The sequence below is a fragment of the Sycon ciliatum genome, chromosome 1, assembly GCF_964019385.1.
Source record: "Sycon ciliatum chromosome 1, ocSycCili1.1, whole genome shotgun sequence".
Taxonomy (NCBI): Eukaryota; Metazoa; Porifera; class Calcarea; order Leucosolenida; family Sycettidae; genus Sycon; species Sycon ciliatum.
This window is the reverse complement of record NC_088643.1, coordinates 76,206,347-76,224,239: the sequence shown is the minus strand read 5'-3', so window position 1 is coordinate 76,224,239 and position 17,893 is coordinate 76,206,347. Positions and strand designations below refer to the sequence as shown.

At 47.9% G+C, this 17,893-nt stretch overlaps 1 protein-coding gene across 2 annotated transcripts; it reads right to left on the bottom strand.

Moving 5' to 3' along the window:
* Positions 1 to 404: 404 nt before the first annotated feature.
* LOC135805517 (programmed cell death protein 4-like) lies at positions 405 to 15,658 on the bottom strand. 2 transcript variants are annotated; one of them, XM_065319561.1, is made up of 8 exons: positions 15,090 to 15,658; positions 11,181 to 11,281; positions 7,755 to 7,832; positions 6,827 to 7,179; positions 6,222 to 6,405; positions 5,762 to 5,914; positions 1,999 to 2,138; positions 405 to 1,582 (listed from the first exon to the last, which is right to left on the bottom strand). In XM_065319561.1, the coding sequence occupies exons 1-8, from the start codon at positions 15,151 to 15,153 to the stop codon at positions 1,510 to 1,512; spliced, it is 1,146 nt and encodes a 381-aa protein (XP_065175633.1). In that variant the 5' UTR covers positions 15,154 to 15,658; the 3' UTR covers positions 405 to 1,509. The 2 variants fall into 2 exon arrangements, with proteins under 2 accessions (XP_065175633.1, XP_065175632.1); XM_065319560.1 differs by having other exon boundaries at positions 14,551 to 15,657.
* Between the last annotated feature and the right edge of the window lie 2,235 nt (positions 15,659 to 17,893).

Sequence of the window (17,893 nt, the reverse complement as noted above, 5' to 3'; positions counted from 1 at the left end):
AGGAGTTACTCTTGGTCACGGCACATATCCAATGAATCCCCAATTATCTTAATTTTATCATTGGGTCGTCATCCTGTGTGAGTAAAATAAAACCAACCAGCCAGCAAGCCCAGGAAACATGCATGCGTGTGTACAAACACCACACACACACACACACAGTCACACACACACACACACCATGTACATACACACGCACCATGCACACACACACACACACACACACACACACACCTCAGACCTGCCCATCGTGGAAGCGATGATAGGGAACAGCTGTGTTAGACATAGCAATTTACACACACACACACACACACACTCACACACATAACACACACACACACAAGCACACACACACACACACCACCACCACAGAATGTGGTTGCTATGCCAGCAAGTGTTGAACAAGCTAGGAGAGGAAGAAAGACTTCTGAGCTAAACAAGTGGAGTTGACAGAAATGAGCTCAAATGCATTGAATAAAACTGCACGTTGAAAAGTAACTCGTAGGCGATAAGAAAGGGTCTTGCATATACAGTATCAAGGTATGGTGGTATTGTGGCGGACATAGCACCTCCTGGGAAAAATGCACAGTACTATCACTAGTGCAATATGGTAAGTATAGTATGTGGAGTAAGGAGAAGAAATTAATTAGAAGGGACAACGAAAGAAGAAAGTGGAGCGGATCTCCTACATCAGACCCAGCCTAAAAGAGCACCGCAGAGAAGCGCGTTATGAGTCACACGACCTGCCATCATATGCACCCCAGGAGGGAGCTAGTAGCAAGGACAGAAGCAAAGCTTTATAAAAAAAAAAGAGAAGAGTTCACAAAGTAAAGAAGTGCCAGTTCCTAATTAACGGCCTGGCCGCACGCACACAGCACAGCTAAAAGAGGATAGAAAGGAGGTACTCTGGCTCGTGAGTGCAACTTTGGTCTCGACGAAACAATCAAAACAACAAAGGAACAATGAACAAAGAAACACTGGTTCTTTGGCACAGTAAAGGGAGAACAACAACAGAGAGATGAATCACAATCATCAAGGCTAGAAACGAACACGCACTACCATCAATGGTATAACCCAAGTCAACAACAACGACAAAAACAACACGCATGCACAATCTCCCTCTCGAGAGCACGCACGCACACACACACCACACACACACCACACACACACACACATTTGCATGATTCATGACCGTAACTCGAATGAAAGGATAATATGGACAAACAGTGGTGATGGTACACTACTCACAACAGTAGTATGGAAGACATGCAACCGGCGCACACCTTGCACCCGCAACTCAGCAGAAGTCTACACATCGTTGCAAACTAAGCCCCGAGTAGAAACGCCACTTGCAGGATGCAGAGACAACACGGGTTCAGTTGCCAATGAGACTATTGGCAAATCGCTGTGATCTGTACCAAGGGAAGGCAAGAGCTACTGGTAGGTGTCTGGGTTCCAGGATACGAATTCAGCAGCCCTTCAGCCACCGATACTCCAAGCTGGACCAGCTACCTACTTCGCCATGACTGGAACTTCCTCGACGTAGGTGTCACCCTCGCTGTCACTGATGAAACGTTGGCGGTTCCTGTCACACAAACCACAACAAACACACAGCACACACACACACACACATGAAGAAACCAAAATCACATTAACCATCGCAAAAACAAACAAAAACAAAAAATAACCCGAGCCAAAAACAAAGCAGTCTGCAGGACACATAGTCAGTGATCTGAGGACAAACCTGCAACATGGCTGGCTAATCTCGTACAAAAATCAGCAGTGTGGCAGCCAAGAACAACAGAGGCAACACACAAGTACAAACTGTAAGTGTAAGGAATAGGTGTGCTGTAACTTTCCACTCAAAAGGCATGTACATGTACAAGTAGCTGCCTAAATAGGGCGCTCATGCCCAATAGTGGAATGCAAACCATACCTAGTACCTAGTCGAACAGAGGAGTGCAAACCATACCTAGTCGAACAGAGGAGTGCAAACCTTACCTAGTCGGGATTTGGTCATAGATGTCCTTGCTGATGACACCGCTGCTCTGGCAACGTGCTCCAAAACTGGACAGCACTGAGTAGACGAACGGTACATCCAAACGGATGTCCTCAACGTTCTCGAAGACGCGCACAAAGCCCTGCATAAACACAGGAATAACACGCTATTTACAAGTGAGCCTTCTGCAGAACTATAGTAAGAATCGTGGAGCATCACACGAACACCCCTCAGCTGGAGGTGGGTAAACGTTCTGCTGAAAACGAAGTCCATGGTGTCATAACCTGATGACTCTGATCATAGATCAAAGTTATAATAAAACAGGGCTTGCCGACACGTGTGCATTCTTTTTACGATATCGTTGCATGGGAATGCTGTAGCTCTTTCACACAGCTTTCCACTGCAACAAACACTGAAAGTAGCTATACTCATACCTCCCTTATCTGGATCCTGTGGGCAAGTTTTAGTGGAAATAGTATTATTTTGCTAATTTTCGTGCAAATAGTGAGGTAATAAGTTAGATTCCTGGCCCTTCTCTATCAAAAGGTACGCGATTCAGAGTTACGGACATTTCAAAGTTCTGGGCAGTACCCGGTCCTGGACCGCCCGGATAAGAGAGATATGTGTGTTCCTTGTACAGTGCAGAGTAACAGAGGCATCTCGTTTGACTTTTCAATTGACAAGTCAAACACGCGTCACTTTATTATTGATGTGCTTGCAAGTTAACCCTTTACCATCCGTGCGTACTTGAATCGATCTCTAGAGATCGATGGACATGCATACACTAAAACATTCGTAACTCGATCGATTCTTGGCGGAATTTCTTTCCGAGTGACTGGCCTTGAGCGGGAAATTTCCCCTCTCCTGACATGCTGAGTCGCTTTGGCATGCTTTGAGCGCGTGGGCAGCATGAAAAGAAACTCAAGCAAACAATTGGAATGTTTACGATGAAGGAGCGAGAAATGGCTGGCGAGGAGACACTTTCCTCGTATATCCAGCGATGGGGTCTATTCGCAGCTCCCTGGCGCTGGATATGTGATCTCGGTAGTGTCCTGTTTGAGCTCAATGTACGCAGCTCGTGGAGAGCTTTCCAGAATGCCCAAGATTGTGAAAATTGGTTGATTAGAACCGAAGATATTCTCAGAATAAGGTGGGAATTATTGCATTTGGGACTGCTGGGGAATTTTGGTTGGATGGTAAAGGGTTAAAGAGTACACTTGGACATCTCTTAAGGGAGGGGGGGGGGGGGGGGGAGGGGCATTGGAACTGAACATCCCCAGATCGGCCCATACCGTGGAACACCCATTTATGTACGTGGTTCATCGTAGATTTTTGCTGCATCTCACCGCTATCCAAGATATTCTATTAACCCTCTCAGTGCCACGGGCGACTTAAGTCGCCCAAAATGAGTATGTGTGTACAAATAAATTCGTATCTCCACTTCTACACACAGGAAAGTTACAAACGACCACTCTACGTGTTCAGGAAGACCTTGGCTATCGACTCATCACATCGCTTTGTGTCCGTGGGGATAGATATCGCCAGGGCGAAGCCTGAAGTGCGCGCGCTTGGACAAACAATTGTCGCGCGTAGAAAAGATAGGCGAGAAATGATTTCTCGCGAAATATTTTCAGTTGCAAATATGGCATCTGGTGTGTTCTTTGTTGTCGCTTCTTTTCCTGACTTCTTTAGTCAGTTTTGTGTCTCACCAGTGTCCCTGCCCTCCCACCCTTTATTTCTGTGCATATTATCAATGCTTTTTATCACTGTTTGCCGTGATGTGCTTGCCATACCTACATGATGACTAATCGCCATTGGGGATATACACCCGGTTTTTTCCCTCACAAATGCGTCCGTCGGCGCGAGGGTTTTTTCCCGGCTGGCTCGGTCCAGGAAAATTAATCTGACGGTCCCAAGTGGTTCTGCATCATGGCCTATTTCTGCTATCCACTGGAACGCCTATTCTATCTGAGACACTCTGTTCTCAGTCCTTGCTTGCTTCCATACCTCACTCGTTATCCGGTTCACATCTGGCTGCGGCCAACTACCCTTCACTTTGTGTGTTGTCGCTATTGCTGTCTATGTCTCTGTGTATGCCAGTTTATGTGGAGCGAGAACATAACGTATGCGCATCGCGGGTTTCTCTATTTCTTTCGCGGCAACCCATGCGTATTGGGTTTTAAAACATCGAGATTTCAGTGGCTTTCAGGCCAACTTTGTCCGAATTTTGTGCGCTGAAAGTTGACTGCACTGCGATCGCGCGCGTGAGAAAGTGCAGATGCTACGAAAATGCAGAAAACGGACTTCGCTCAGGCGCCCTCGCGAGGAAGACTATTTTCGCTGCATTTTCTCTTCACAGCTGTCTGCCTGGCCATGATAACTTTCCAGAGAGCCATCGTTTGTAAAGATCCGTGGATATACAGCTGAGCTATGAAACATTTGAGTTCGGCTCAACTCCGAAAAATTTGAATTTTCTGACCCCCTTGGCACTGAAAGGGTTAACCCTTTCAGGGTCACAGTGCATTTACTACGTCTGGGCACTGAAATTCAGTGCATCAGTACAATTGTGGAGATAGCAACAAACAAATTGTCACAACATTTTTGTTTCTCAACGGATTTTCACAACTTGTGGCTTACTGGAAAGCTGCTTTCCTGCTCGTCATCTTCCACGTACTTTCAGAGCATACAGCACCTCAAGGACGCCTCTAGCATCGCCAACAGTGTCCCTACCGTGCGCCAGTTTGGCATCAAGACCACGCTCAACTATTTCCTTCGGTTTGGGGGTTATACTCAACGAAGAGCTACGATTCAAACTGCATCGAGCTCGTGAGATTCAAGCGATTCAAATGATGTACTCATACGTCATGCTGCCTTTCACACATCATTGGGAAATCCCCTTGAATGACTTGAAAGTCGCAAAAATATCGCCAGATAGAAAGTAAGAAAAACGTTCAGATCGAAATCGCGCGTTCAATTTATCGCCGCTCGATCATTTGTTGAGCTATCGCCACACCGAAAACACCTCTGGAAAGCCCTTTCCAAGACCGTTCCAATGAGCTATAGATCTTCGCGATGCGATAATCCGTTCCAGAGTTATCGCTGTTTGTACAGTGATCTATCAGTGCGTACGGTACATGGACTGTACAAAAAGTATAGCGTGAGTACCGTAAAGTACCGTTGATCCGCCCCCACGCCATGTCGCTTCCCAGCTGGATTTTCGGCAGGGGGCGGGAATTAGATCAAGGCTGTCAAGTGCAGTACGATGTACAACAACGTAGAGGATCAGACTCAATGTGCTGGATTGTGCACATTTTGATCCTGGATTGGCAAGTATTGTGTACAGCAGTGCATGCGTCGGTTCAACATCGTATTTCGTTGTATACGGCGAAGTCGCTTCACAAGGAGAAAATCGACAGGGGGCGGGAATTAGAGAGGGGGCGGATCAACGGTACTTTACGGTATACTCGTCATTACCCAGATGCGATGGGGTCTGCATGACGAGTATACTCGTCATAAACCCGGAAAGGGTTAAGGGAGGGGGAGGGGCATTGGGACTGAACATCCCCAGAGCGGCCCATACCGTGGAACACCCATTTATGTACGTGGTTCATCGTAGATTTTTGCTGCATCTCACCGCTATCCAAGATATTCTATGAATGTGTGACAACACGACACCCTAAGCAATGCTGTCAATGTGACAATGTAGCCTAGCCATGTACCTAAGAGATGCTGGCCTTGTATTGAAGTGCACAAAGGTGGTCTTACCCTTTCCAGTTGTGCCTGGGTGATGCACTGCTGATCGCACAGGTACTTCAAGCACTTGGCAATGCTCTCGTGCACTTGCGGCTGATCACCCTCCATGACTAGCATGACGGCTAGGTACACAAACTCGTGATGGAAGTGCGGGACGTTCAGTTGCTGAAGAGAGGCAGAGCAAAGAACACATGTATGCAAATATGCACACACACGCAACACAAACACAGATACACCCACAGACGCGCACACATAGACACACACACACAGGCAGAGCAGTGGTACGAATTAACGAGTGCTACAGCACGTCAGCGCACCAAAGTTATAGATCAAGGCTCTGCACAATAGAATAGCTGCGTACAGAATAAGACAAGCCTTGAACTAAATACGCACATAGATAGAAAGAACATCACCATCACGATGCAGCCACAAAGCGAAACGCCATCATATAAACTGCTGCTGCACAACTTACCTTCAGACAGCGCGCACACTCATCCAGCTGGCCGGAGGAGACGTATTCCTGGAGAATGATATTCATATCCCTTTCCAGGGTCTTGACAGGCCGCAGTCCACCGAGGACTGGCCCCCACACTGAGTCAAGTCGCACCAGACCGTGCGACATTCCCAGCAGAAGATTGGCATGCTCAATACTCTCCCTGATAGCAAACACAACACCGCCACCAACACAAGTAAAGTTGCAGAATAAGCAACAATGATGCATGCATGTTTCCATAACCGTGAGAGGAGTAAGTACGCAGCCAGGCTGCAGCATATCAGCAGTCCAAGGAGCACACCGACTAAACACAGGACACAGCTGCTGGACCCCTCGAGACTAGTAGCGGTGCAGAGGCTAGCGCGGAGGCTTGTGTGGATTCTGATGTAGGCCAGTGTCACAGAGCATGTTGGACATGGAACACGCGATCGGATTGCAAAGTCTCGGCCAGGAAATTTAACCTCATGAATAAAACAGCGCCTTGCGCTACGTAGCCCTAGCACCACACACCGCACACACACACGCACCCTTTGGTCGCGTTGCAGGTCAGATATGCCGATGCAATCGTGTACATACACACTTACTTGACACAGGTACGCTCGCCAATGTCGAACGACTTGATGAAAGCCGGTGGCAGACAATCGTCCGCGATGGAGCGCGCCATGAACTTGCCCAGCGCCACGGCACAGTCCGGTGTGTCCAAACACAGCTCCTCCAGATTGTCGAGGAGATTGGTGAACGCTGAAACATAGTCGTCCACGCAGAGTGTCACACCGTACAGATCCGAGATCAAGATGGATGTCAGCTCGCGCATGTAGGACGTGTGCTCCAAAGCATACTCGATGATAGAGATAATGATCTGGGGCTCCACGCCACAGAAGTTGTACTGCTCAAGCGAGTCGCGTATGTCCTCGGACTTTCCATGCGAGCAGTACTCCTGCACGACAAAAGGGAACACATGTGAACAAAGCCTGCTTTTAGAAAACTAGATGGCATCACATTCAGATCACAGACACAAGCTGCATTTGTGTACTCTCCATTGCCCCTAAACAGGTTGGCACATGTCATAAGGATGAGCCACTGTGATCTATAGGGCTGGCACACCCTGTAGATCACAAGCGACAAGTACAGTGTCGCACAGTATTACAGGATGCAGTAAACGGAGAGAGGATGCTAAAAACGGTGTGTCTAGACGAGGAATGATGAAGCGGCACTAATCGTATCAATTCTTGCAGCAAACAGTGGTGTTACTCAAGATCCCCAGCCATATTACACAAGTGCTAGTGCCTAGAACAAGGGTGCATAACACACCTAGACCGTACTGTCCAGGAAGAACTTCAAGTTGACATCATTTTTTATGATGCAATGAGTGATTCCCGACGTTTCTACTGGGTGGCAATGCATTATCTGTATATTGAATCGAAGGTCATCGACTGCACAAGACTAACAATACTACTAGAGTGCCGAAAGCATAAATTCATGCACCATACGACCTGAACAAACACCACTGACCTTGAAGAGGGGCAGCACAATGCTTGCCACGTCCGCCTCATCCACCACAGGAGAACTCTCGGAAATAACAATTTCATCCTGGACAAGAAAGTAGAGAAAACAACTTTATATTTAACAAAGCCTAATACACTCATACCTCGGTTATCCGGACCCCGAAGTTACGGGCACTTCGGTCTACCGGGCACCCTGGGGGCAAATTTCAGTGGAAATATTACTACTCCTTTGTCACTTTGTGTAGAAAAAGTGACGTCACATGCCATGTTCTGTCACATGCCATGTTTATTATGGCCTTTTCCCCATCAAGATGTATATGATTCGGAGTTACGGACATTTCAAAGTTACGGGCAATGCAAGGTCCCGGGCTGCCCGGATAAACGAGGTATGAGTGTACAAGCTTTGGTTATCTCTTTGTCTGTCAAATCACGACACATACTGTAAAACAGGTTATTTTCAGTGATTTCGGTAGAAATACCAGGCACCTATATTTAGATTACACCTAAATGGCACAATAGTAATATATAGTATGTGCTGTATGTGAAGGGAATGCTGGTTACCTAATTTTAAGTTACACCTGAAACCCATCAGGTCCCTGACACCGAAATTTTAGTACACCTAAATTTACATGTTTTACAGTACTGTTAAGCTGTGTTCCCGACTGGCGCGTGGACGCGGTGCGCTTGCGGTTCATGCGTGCCCAAACGCGCGCTCAGGCTTTCACAAAAAAAGCAATCCGAGTGGTATTTAGTGCGTGCGACACCTTCGAGTACTAATGTTTTGACCCCGCCAGTCAAAGTGACTGGCATGCACGCTGATACGCGCTGAAAATTCCAACATGTAGGAATTTCCATTTCGGTGCGTTTCCGTACGCATGACGCCCCGAAAGCCAGCAAAAATACGCACAAACGCGTGGCGTCACGCGTACACGCGCCAGTTTTGAACACAGCTTAAGAGTTGAAAGTATAACAAGTTCAGCTTGCAGTTTTTTTTTTAAATTTTGCCGCCACAACATTTAACGGTCCCTGTCATCATACACCCGTCCGTAATTGCTCTAGTACAGAGGAGAGAAGAAAAAGTAGTAGGAAACGTTCCTTAGGCAAACGATGGATTTTTCTTTACGTACCGTATTAGAGATTCAACACTTTACCCCCGCCTTGTTCAATAAAAAAAATTTGATCAAGTTTACAAAGTGAACTATAACTCAAGAACCGCTTTTCCTATCGTTTTGGGAATTGTTCGAGGTGACAGCTGAGAGTTCTCCCGTCGACCTACAGATTTAACCAAGTTGCGATATAAATCTGAAAATGCCTACCCCATCGAGCCCATTCGTTCGATGCTTGTATGTACGGAAAAGTGAGAGCTAAAGATGATGGCGGGAAAGTTTGACACGTGACCCGGGATGGGGCAGCACAACCAATACACAAAAGTAAACCTGAAGACAGAATTTACAAAACCATGACCCAGGAGACTTTGTGGAATATGTCAGGCCCTCCGCATTGACCACTGCAGGCCTTCCCCGGAGCTCTTACCAGTGATCTTCAATGGCGCAATGGTCCCTGAAGAGAAGGAAATTAAACTTCTGGGTGTGACATTTGATTCACAATTGTCTTTCTCAGCACAACTTCGGGCTGTGGCCTCAAATGCAGCCCAACGCCTTCACTTTCTGAAACATGTTGCGCCCCTGTTGGACTCTGGCGGCCGCACGGCAGTCTACAAAGGCCTCGTGCGGCCAACGATTGAATACTGCTGCCTGGTGTGGATGGGCTCATGCACATCCAGGCTGGACAGAATACGACACAAGGCGCTGAAGATCATTGGCCCGGGAGCCTGGCTTCCCAGCCTGAGACACAGCTGACTGGTTGCTGCGCTGTGGTTCACCTTCAAGCCGTCCCATCTCCCAACAACACACCCCCTGAGGCCTATCCTATCACCCCCAGCCAGCCCCTGTCCAGTGGATGGTCGATCAACTCGGCTAGCAACAGAGACTGCCCACTGCCATCCGATTCAGCTAAAGCCAACGTTGCCCGCGCACACTAGTAGCAACCTGTGGGGGGTCTTCTTACCCAGACTGCATTATTCCCTTGTGGAATAGTCTACCGGCAACCATCCTACCAGCAGGGCTGCAACCCAGACAGCTGCTGTCCTTCAAGGAATAGTGCAACACGTACCTGCTGCACCTGAACTGGCAAACAGCCACCGACGCCCTATGAAACGGTATAGACCAGCGCCTCACTAGCGTCTTCCCTCCCTCCTCACTATATGAAATCTCCCATTCTGCTTCTCTCACGACCATCTACCAATTGTCCACGTTTCTCACTATTACAGTGGTTCCGCATAGCGGAATTACGTTAGTAAAAAACGTAGTCGATCTACGGAAAGTCTTACGTAAACTGCATGCCGATCTGTGTTCCGCCACACAGAGTTTTCAAATCGCGTGGCTGCCCTTGGCAAATCACAACGTAAAGTTGCTCAACTTTACGCAGTGCGGAACCTCACTATTATTCAGTCCCTTTTCCTCCCCCCTCCTCATGATCCAAATACATTATGGCGCGCTGTGTCTGCGCAGACACAAAGAAGGTCCGCAGAGCAGCCTGGCCCCGCCACCGCTTCTCGTGCCTACTACTAGTACAGTAAATAGTGGATATAACGTGCCCCTTTGATTTTCGATAATTTATCACTATATCCGGTGCATCACTATAGCCGATTTGCATGTATGACTGACACATGGCACATGACTGTGCATGAAATGATGCGTACATGCTGGAAAAAGAATGAAAAGCATACAGGGAAGAATTTTCTCTCAATCACGTCTGCTGCCAGATGCATCCATGCAACAATGGATCAGTTTTGGAAGAAATGAACTAAATTTGAAGAACAATTGTTTTGTGATCATCACTCTTGATCAGTATATACGATATTTTCCTGTGCATTTGATATGGTTAGCTTCCTGAAGCCCATCACAATAAGCGATATATCGGTATAGCCGATAATAGTGTGTATAGTGATATTTTAGCTGTATTTTTTGTGATTTGATTTTGATTTTGGCGAGTTCTATCATTATAGCCGGTATATCGTTACACCCGGTCACTTTATAAACGATACTCACTGTACTAGCATTCGGGAATACAGTAGACACTTTCATATAAAATACTAGTAGAAAAATACAGCAGAGTCACGCGCCGAAGAACGTCCAGCCTGAAATGCTAGAATGGCAGTGTTGTGGTTTTTCAGGCACACTTTTGGCATACATGTAATCGAGTACAATTTACTTCATGAAGCATTTCTAAGAATGCCGTATAAAAACGCAGCTGGATTGCTGAAAAATAAGGAACGCACCAGGTTAACCCCTTGGAAATAGCGTTCTTGGGCTCGCGACCACTATAGCCAGGTGTTCAACACATTTTAAATGTTCACTGCAGTTTGTCCTACCTCAGTGCTGGAGTCGTAGTTTGGGTCCTTGCTGTCTGCAGCGGCCTTTCCGTCCAGCACATCCGTTATCTTTCCCCAGGTGCCCTTGCCACCTCCTCCCTCTGCAGTACACACAGGAAACAAACACAACACGCGCATTTACAAACGTACACGTAGTCATCAGGCAAGTATAGTTCACTACGACCTGATGGACGGAAATGGATGTACAGTGTGGTGGTGTGCATGCGTGTGGTCATGCAGATATTGTCTGGTGTGCTTGCCATCTGTGGAAATCAGTGGGTGTACATTCAATGCTGCACTTGCAGAGTTGACAGGGGCAAATGCACCTACACACGCACATTTGCACACATATGCACATACATACATTGTACATACATGGACATACATCCACACACACACAGACACACATGCCAGCAATGTGACTGAGAGTATGACTTGGGCCCCACACATCCCCAGCCAGCATGGCAGCTTGCCCAGCAACAAGCTGATAGGCACTCAAGTGACAATGACAATGTAATTATAAGGAGGCACTAGCTGCATAAGGGGGCACTAGCTTCACAAGGGGGCACTAGCTATACAAGTGGATTAAGCACCCTGCAGTGGCTGCACTCACTGCCACTGTCTTATCACACCATGGATAATTGGACAGCATGTTGAGCAGACTGTAGTTACAGCACCATCTTACTATTACTAGTATTAGTGTTATCACACTACCATTCACTCCATTGATTTACCACCCCCCCCCCCCCCCCCCCACACACACACACACCCAGCACTATGGGAAACACACAATCTCATCATGCACATAAGCGCGCCCTGTATGACGACACACCATAATACACAGTCATGCACACACACGCCCCTGGACCTCCCCCCCCCCCCCCCCCCCACAAACACACATACAGCGCTGCACCATACACACACAAACAATGCACCATACACACACAAACAATGCACATACGAACACAAACACCAGCAGACACACGCACACGGGCACCAGCGAGCACACACACACACATGTACACAAACACACGGGCACCAGCGAGCGAGCACACACACAAACATCAGCACACACACGCACGTGCACCCATGCGCCCTGCCACACAAAACTACATTCAACAAAGCACACACATGCGCATGGACATACGTGCACACACTGTGAACCACGCAAATACACACACCACACCACATCGACCCCCCCCCCCCCACACACACACACATCACTATGCGGTATCCACACCCACCACACCGCATGCACTGCGCACACACACACACGCGCACGCATTGGGCACCTTTCGCCAGAGGCGACGATAGTGATGCGACACCAGGATCCATGGCAACCTGTGCTGGGATTACACCATCCAACAGCTTGGTAAGCAGAATGATTGACTGCCAATAGTTTAGTCTGGTCAACACCACGCAGCTTTCTGGAGTGGTTTTCCTGGCCAGCGAATCCCAACTTTTTTGGAAACCCGCAAACCTCTTGATGGAACTCGACTTTAAATAACTCTGCACTATACGTGACACATACACCATGTACCACACACACACACACCATGTACCATGTATACGCCCGTCGCAAGAGAAGCACGCAAATCTGCAAATGCACTGGATGTGCACCCACAGATTTTCTCTTATAGCAACGATAGCGAACAAGATCTGAATGAGACAGATCAAGACTTGCGCCAGATAAATTATATTTAATTTTTAACTGTTACTGTCTAATCCACACAACTGGCGAAGCCATGTGAATCGACCACCAATGCACACACACACCTTAGACCTTAGACATGCCCATCGCGGGAGCGATGATAGCGAACAGCTATGTTAGACATAGCAACTTGTGCTGGGATTACACCATTCAACAGCTTGCAAGGCTGATGAATTGACCGCCACTATTTTTAGCCCGGTATCCACCACACAGCTGTTGAAGTGACTTTTTCTGGCCAGTGAATCCCTATTTTTCATTTTTCCATTTTTTTCTTTTTTTTTCTTTTTCTACACACACACCACACCACATACTCCGGCATACACTGGCTGTTGGTAACCACCCAGGAGAATGAAAGAAAAGTCAGGAAGAGTCTGAGAAAGAGAAGAAAGACGTGTGTGACCATAATCGTCGGGAATCGAACCCGCAACCTATCGATTGGAAATCGCTGCACATACCACTGCACCATATGGGACACACACACACACACACACACACACACACACACACACACACACACACACACACAAACACACAGACACACACTTGCGCCCCACCTACACACATAGTGACATATGCACCCACATACCCACCCACACATGAAAATACGCACCCATACGTGCACACACACACACACACACACACACACACACACACACACACACACACACACACACACACACACACCTTGACCTTTGACGCCCATCGCCGGAGGCGATGATAGCATTGAGGCGATGATAGCAATGCTACGGCAGAAGCCATAGCAACTTGTGCTGGGATTGCACCATTCAACAGCTTGCAAGGCTGAAGAATTGACCATCACTATTCAGCCTGGTCTACACCATACAGCTATTTGAAGTGACTTTTTCTGGCCAGTGAATCCCTATTTTTGGTCTTTTTTTCTTTTTTTTTCCCGCTCACACATCACACCACATACTCTGGCATGCACTGGCTGTTGGTAACCACCCAGGAGAATGAAAGAAAAGTCAGGAAGAGTCTGAGAAAGAGAAGAAAGACGTGTGTGACCATAATCGTCGGGAATCGAACCCGCAACCTATCGATTGGAAATCGCTGCACATACCACTGCACCATATGGGACACACACACACACACACACACACACACACACACACACACACACACACACACACACACACACACACACACACATGCACGCACTCACTCACACACACACATGCAAATATGCACATACACCCACATACACTCACCACCACGGGTGTCCTACCCAAACGTACACACGTATACACACAGATGCACGCGCGCGCACACGCACACATATGCACAAACGCACATAACGCACGCACGCACAACGTACTCACAACGTACGCACAACGTACACACAACGCACGCGCGCGCACACACACAACGCACGCGCGCGCACACACACAACGCATGCGCACGCACACACACACACACACACACACACACACACACACACACACACACACTAGCATGCTTCTCGGACAGAGGCTCTTACACTCGCAATACACCCAGAGTTCGAGGATGTGAACTGATTGTGACTTTGTGTACTAGTACATTATATACGTTGTAGATCTACAAGTGCTACGCATGACACACATGTGCACACATGTTCATAAACCAAATGCCTGCAGAAAGGCAAACCAGGGCTGGCGGGCATACCTTTCTTCGGGTTTCCGCGGATGTCCCTAGGCCCATTGCGTGGTCGCCTTGTTCGCTTAGCGTTGGCAGTGGCCAGAGCAGCCATTTGCATAGACTCGTCTCGCATGGGGGAGACAGCCATTTGCGGTATTTTACGTCCTCCTTTACCATGTTTGTTTCGACTTGACTTGATCGAGATGGCTGTGCTGGCACCCTTTGCCAAGGTATCACACATGCCGAACGTTTCTGGGTTCTCATCTTGCTTAGGTGAACCATCAGTTACCACTACTTCTGGCTCCATTGTAAGTTTTCTTTGATGAAAAGGGGAATTTTCTAAAAAAATGCTAAAAACAAATGTGTGATGCACGACGTACACGAGGCTGAGGGTTCGGGTTGATTGGGTTGGCGACGACTGGCTGATGAACTGTTACTTGCTGGTAGAGACCCCTTGTGGCACTCTTTCCGATAAGCACAGAACAGTGGAGGGAGCTAAACCAACAATCTACTTTTCTAGCATCCAAGCTACAAACTGTCTACAAGGGGAAACAGGGAGATCTGACCTGACTTGGATTGGGCTCGATGCTTTTCCACGCTGATCTGACAATGCTGCTGTTCGAGTGTCATCACGTCACTACTTGCAACGATGTCTGTCTATCGACCGTCCTACCCAGTGCAGTCAATGCAGTATCTTCGTGTGTACAACAAGACGGTGGATGTACGAAGTACGAGGTCGGTCGATCACACTGGCTGTATGCACGGGCCGGGATTCGGTGTTCGGATCAACTGGTCACAGAGTTCTTGCAGACTTCTTGCCAATTATCTTGGCCCGGACTGTGTCACGTGGATCAATTGCACAGATCAGAGTGTCCGAGTAGTCTGTGCACTGGGCGGGCACTGAAAGTACTTGCCAGGTTTTCTCTTGTCTTGGGCCAAGCCAGTAAAGTAAAGTTATCACAACATCAGTGGTAATGGGGCTTTCTCCAGCCTTCATCACTGACATCAGGCTTCAAGTACAACTGGTTCAGGCGACATGCAGCGCAGCACTTACCATGTATTTCAGTCTTTTAGGTAAGGACTTCTGCAGAATTGTCGCCCGTGTACTGCAGCTACGGCAGAGATAAGGGCCGTAGGTAGAGCTAACTAACTTACTTCCACTGCGATCCGCGTGACTTGTTGTTGGATCAGGGAGTCAGCGATCAGTTGGATCGAGTCCACACGTGCCCAACTTTTACTAGCTGTCATTCGAATGATTCGCACAGACGCTGTCATTGGCACTGGCACCGTGCTCACACGAGTCACAGCTGTAGCAGACTGCAGTTGAGAGTTGGCCAGGGATCAGCAGAGTAGGCGTGATGTACTGTAGTCCTGAAGCAGAACCACAACAAACAAACAACAGCTAAGGAGTAAGGGCTAGAGCAACAGCGCTCTGCCTATTGCTTTGGGAATTGCATTGATGCACTGACTCAAAACCAGGGAGGCTATCATCCTTTATGTCTCCTGTCAGGTTGTGCCACGTGACTATGTATACAATTGTCATGACAATAGCGAGGAGTTCCCAGATTACCTAAGAAGTAAGAGTGTTCAACACCACGAGGATAGAGCATTGCCACAAAGGCAGAAGAGAACAGAGACAACCGGCTTTTTTTCTTTTTTTTCTTTACTGAAAGCCATGTGGTGCACCGCAATGGGAACATGCAGCAGCCATGGTGGTGGGGGCCAGGTGCTCCGTCGTTACGCTCTGGACGCACCAGATAAATGGAAGTATGAGGGAAAGAGAAAGAAGAGGGGAAGCGGCAGGGGAGAGAGGGGGTGGGTAGATGCACTAAGTCATAGTTGTAGCGCTGCGTTTCATGCACATAGCAAAGCTAAAGAAATCCTCAGACTGCGGACACACAACAATAGTCCTGCATAGTCACACCATACATAGCTGTGTTCACCACACAGTCTACACGTACACCATGTACACCCTGGCCTGGGACACGGAGGTTACAGCCTACACCAATCACCATGTGCACTGGTCTACCCCACTCCCCACTGGACCCCAGGGCCTAGGGCTAGGCTAGGGCTCTACATGCACAACAGTCAACACTTTGGCAGCACACTGACGCCAGTCGAGTCACTGCGTCAACAGCCAAGCCCCCTCCACTCCCTTTCAAGTCATCTGGTCATACTCAAAACGTACTGTCAGTATGGCTCTTGCACGTACCTTCATATCTGTGGAAGGGCATAATGCGTGGTCAGAGCAAAAACAATGTACAGCAGACAGGTAGAGATCCGCTCAAAAAAGGACAATTACATGTACAGGGTTAAAACCGCCAGTGATTTCTTGTAAATGTGTATGTGACTGCTTTGCTACTACTACTAGTACTAGCGCTTGTGCTGTGTGTGTAGTAGTGCTAGTAGTAGCAGTGTATGTTTCAGTTCATGATCATGTGAAGACTAGTATGGTGGCCAGTTATCTAGCTAAGACCACGGAGATACAACGCCCGGCCTATCATTGTATCAAGAAGATACTGATGGCTGAGTTGTGGGCGGTACAATGGGGGCAAATCCATGGCTACCACCATGGAGCCCTACACATACGGTATGTGTAGGGCTCCATGGCTACCACTACTACTGAGTACTAGTACTACAATCATTAGTCTACATCATGGGACATTGGATTACGCATGGTGGGCAGTGAGTCTGAGAGCCAGAGAGGGCTCACGATGCACACGGGCCCGTGCAGTGGGTGTACTTGTATGTCAGGATGCCGTGATTGTCACTTGTGTCTTTATTCATGGCTCCCCGGCCGGGTATGCGTCTATGATTGGAATCGCAAAAGCTGGTGTGAGGGCGTACGATGTGTGCATAGTAACTAGGAAGAAGCCATGACCTATGCATTTATTCATGGGTCCTTCAGGGTACGAGTAGAATGATCAAAGGATCTAGCCACCGAAACGAGCGAAAGTCGGAGGAGGAGGAGGAGGAGGAGATGCTATGACTGTATCATACTTCAAGTAAATATCAGCACTCCTACTGGTCCTAGCTCTGCCTCCTAAACTTGCAAGTATTCCGCATTGACTCTCTTAACGTTTGCTCCAAAAGTATGGTTCATTCATGTCTCCTGATATAGCTCAGCACTACCCTGGACTATCCCGCTCAGGCACAGCATTAAACACACACACACACACACACACACACACACATACCACACAAACACACACACACGCACGTGCACTCTCTCTCTCTCTCTCCTCTCCATTCCTCCTCTTCTTTTCAGATCTCTCCTCTCCTCTCTTCTCCTCAAGTCTTCTCTTCTCTATTCTCAGACAAAGACAGACAAAGACAGAGACAGACAGAGGGAAAAGAGAGGGACAGAGAG

Coding starts and splice junctions, on each gene's coding strand:
- LOC135805517 (XM_065319560.1), bottom strand. CDS start 14,830: ATGGAGCCAGAAGTAGTGGTAACTGATGGTTCACCTAAGCAAGATGAG. Junction 6,406..6,826: donor GGCGAGCGTACCTGTGTCAA/GTAAGTGTGTAT, acceptor GTTTGCTATCAG/GGAGAGTATTGAGCATGCCA. Junction 2,139..5,761: donor CCCAGGCACAACTGGAAAGG/GTAAGACCACCT, acceptor GTGTTTATGCAG/GGCTTTGTGCGCGTCTTCGA.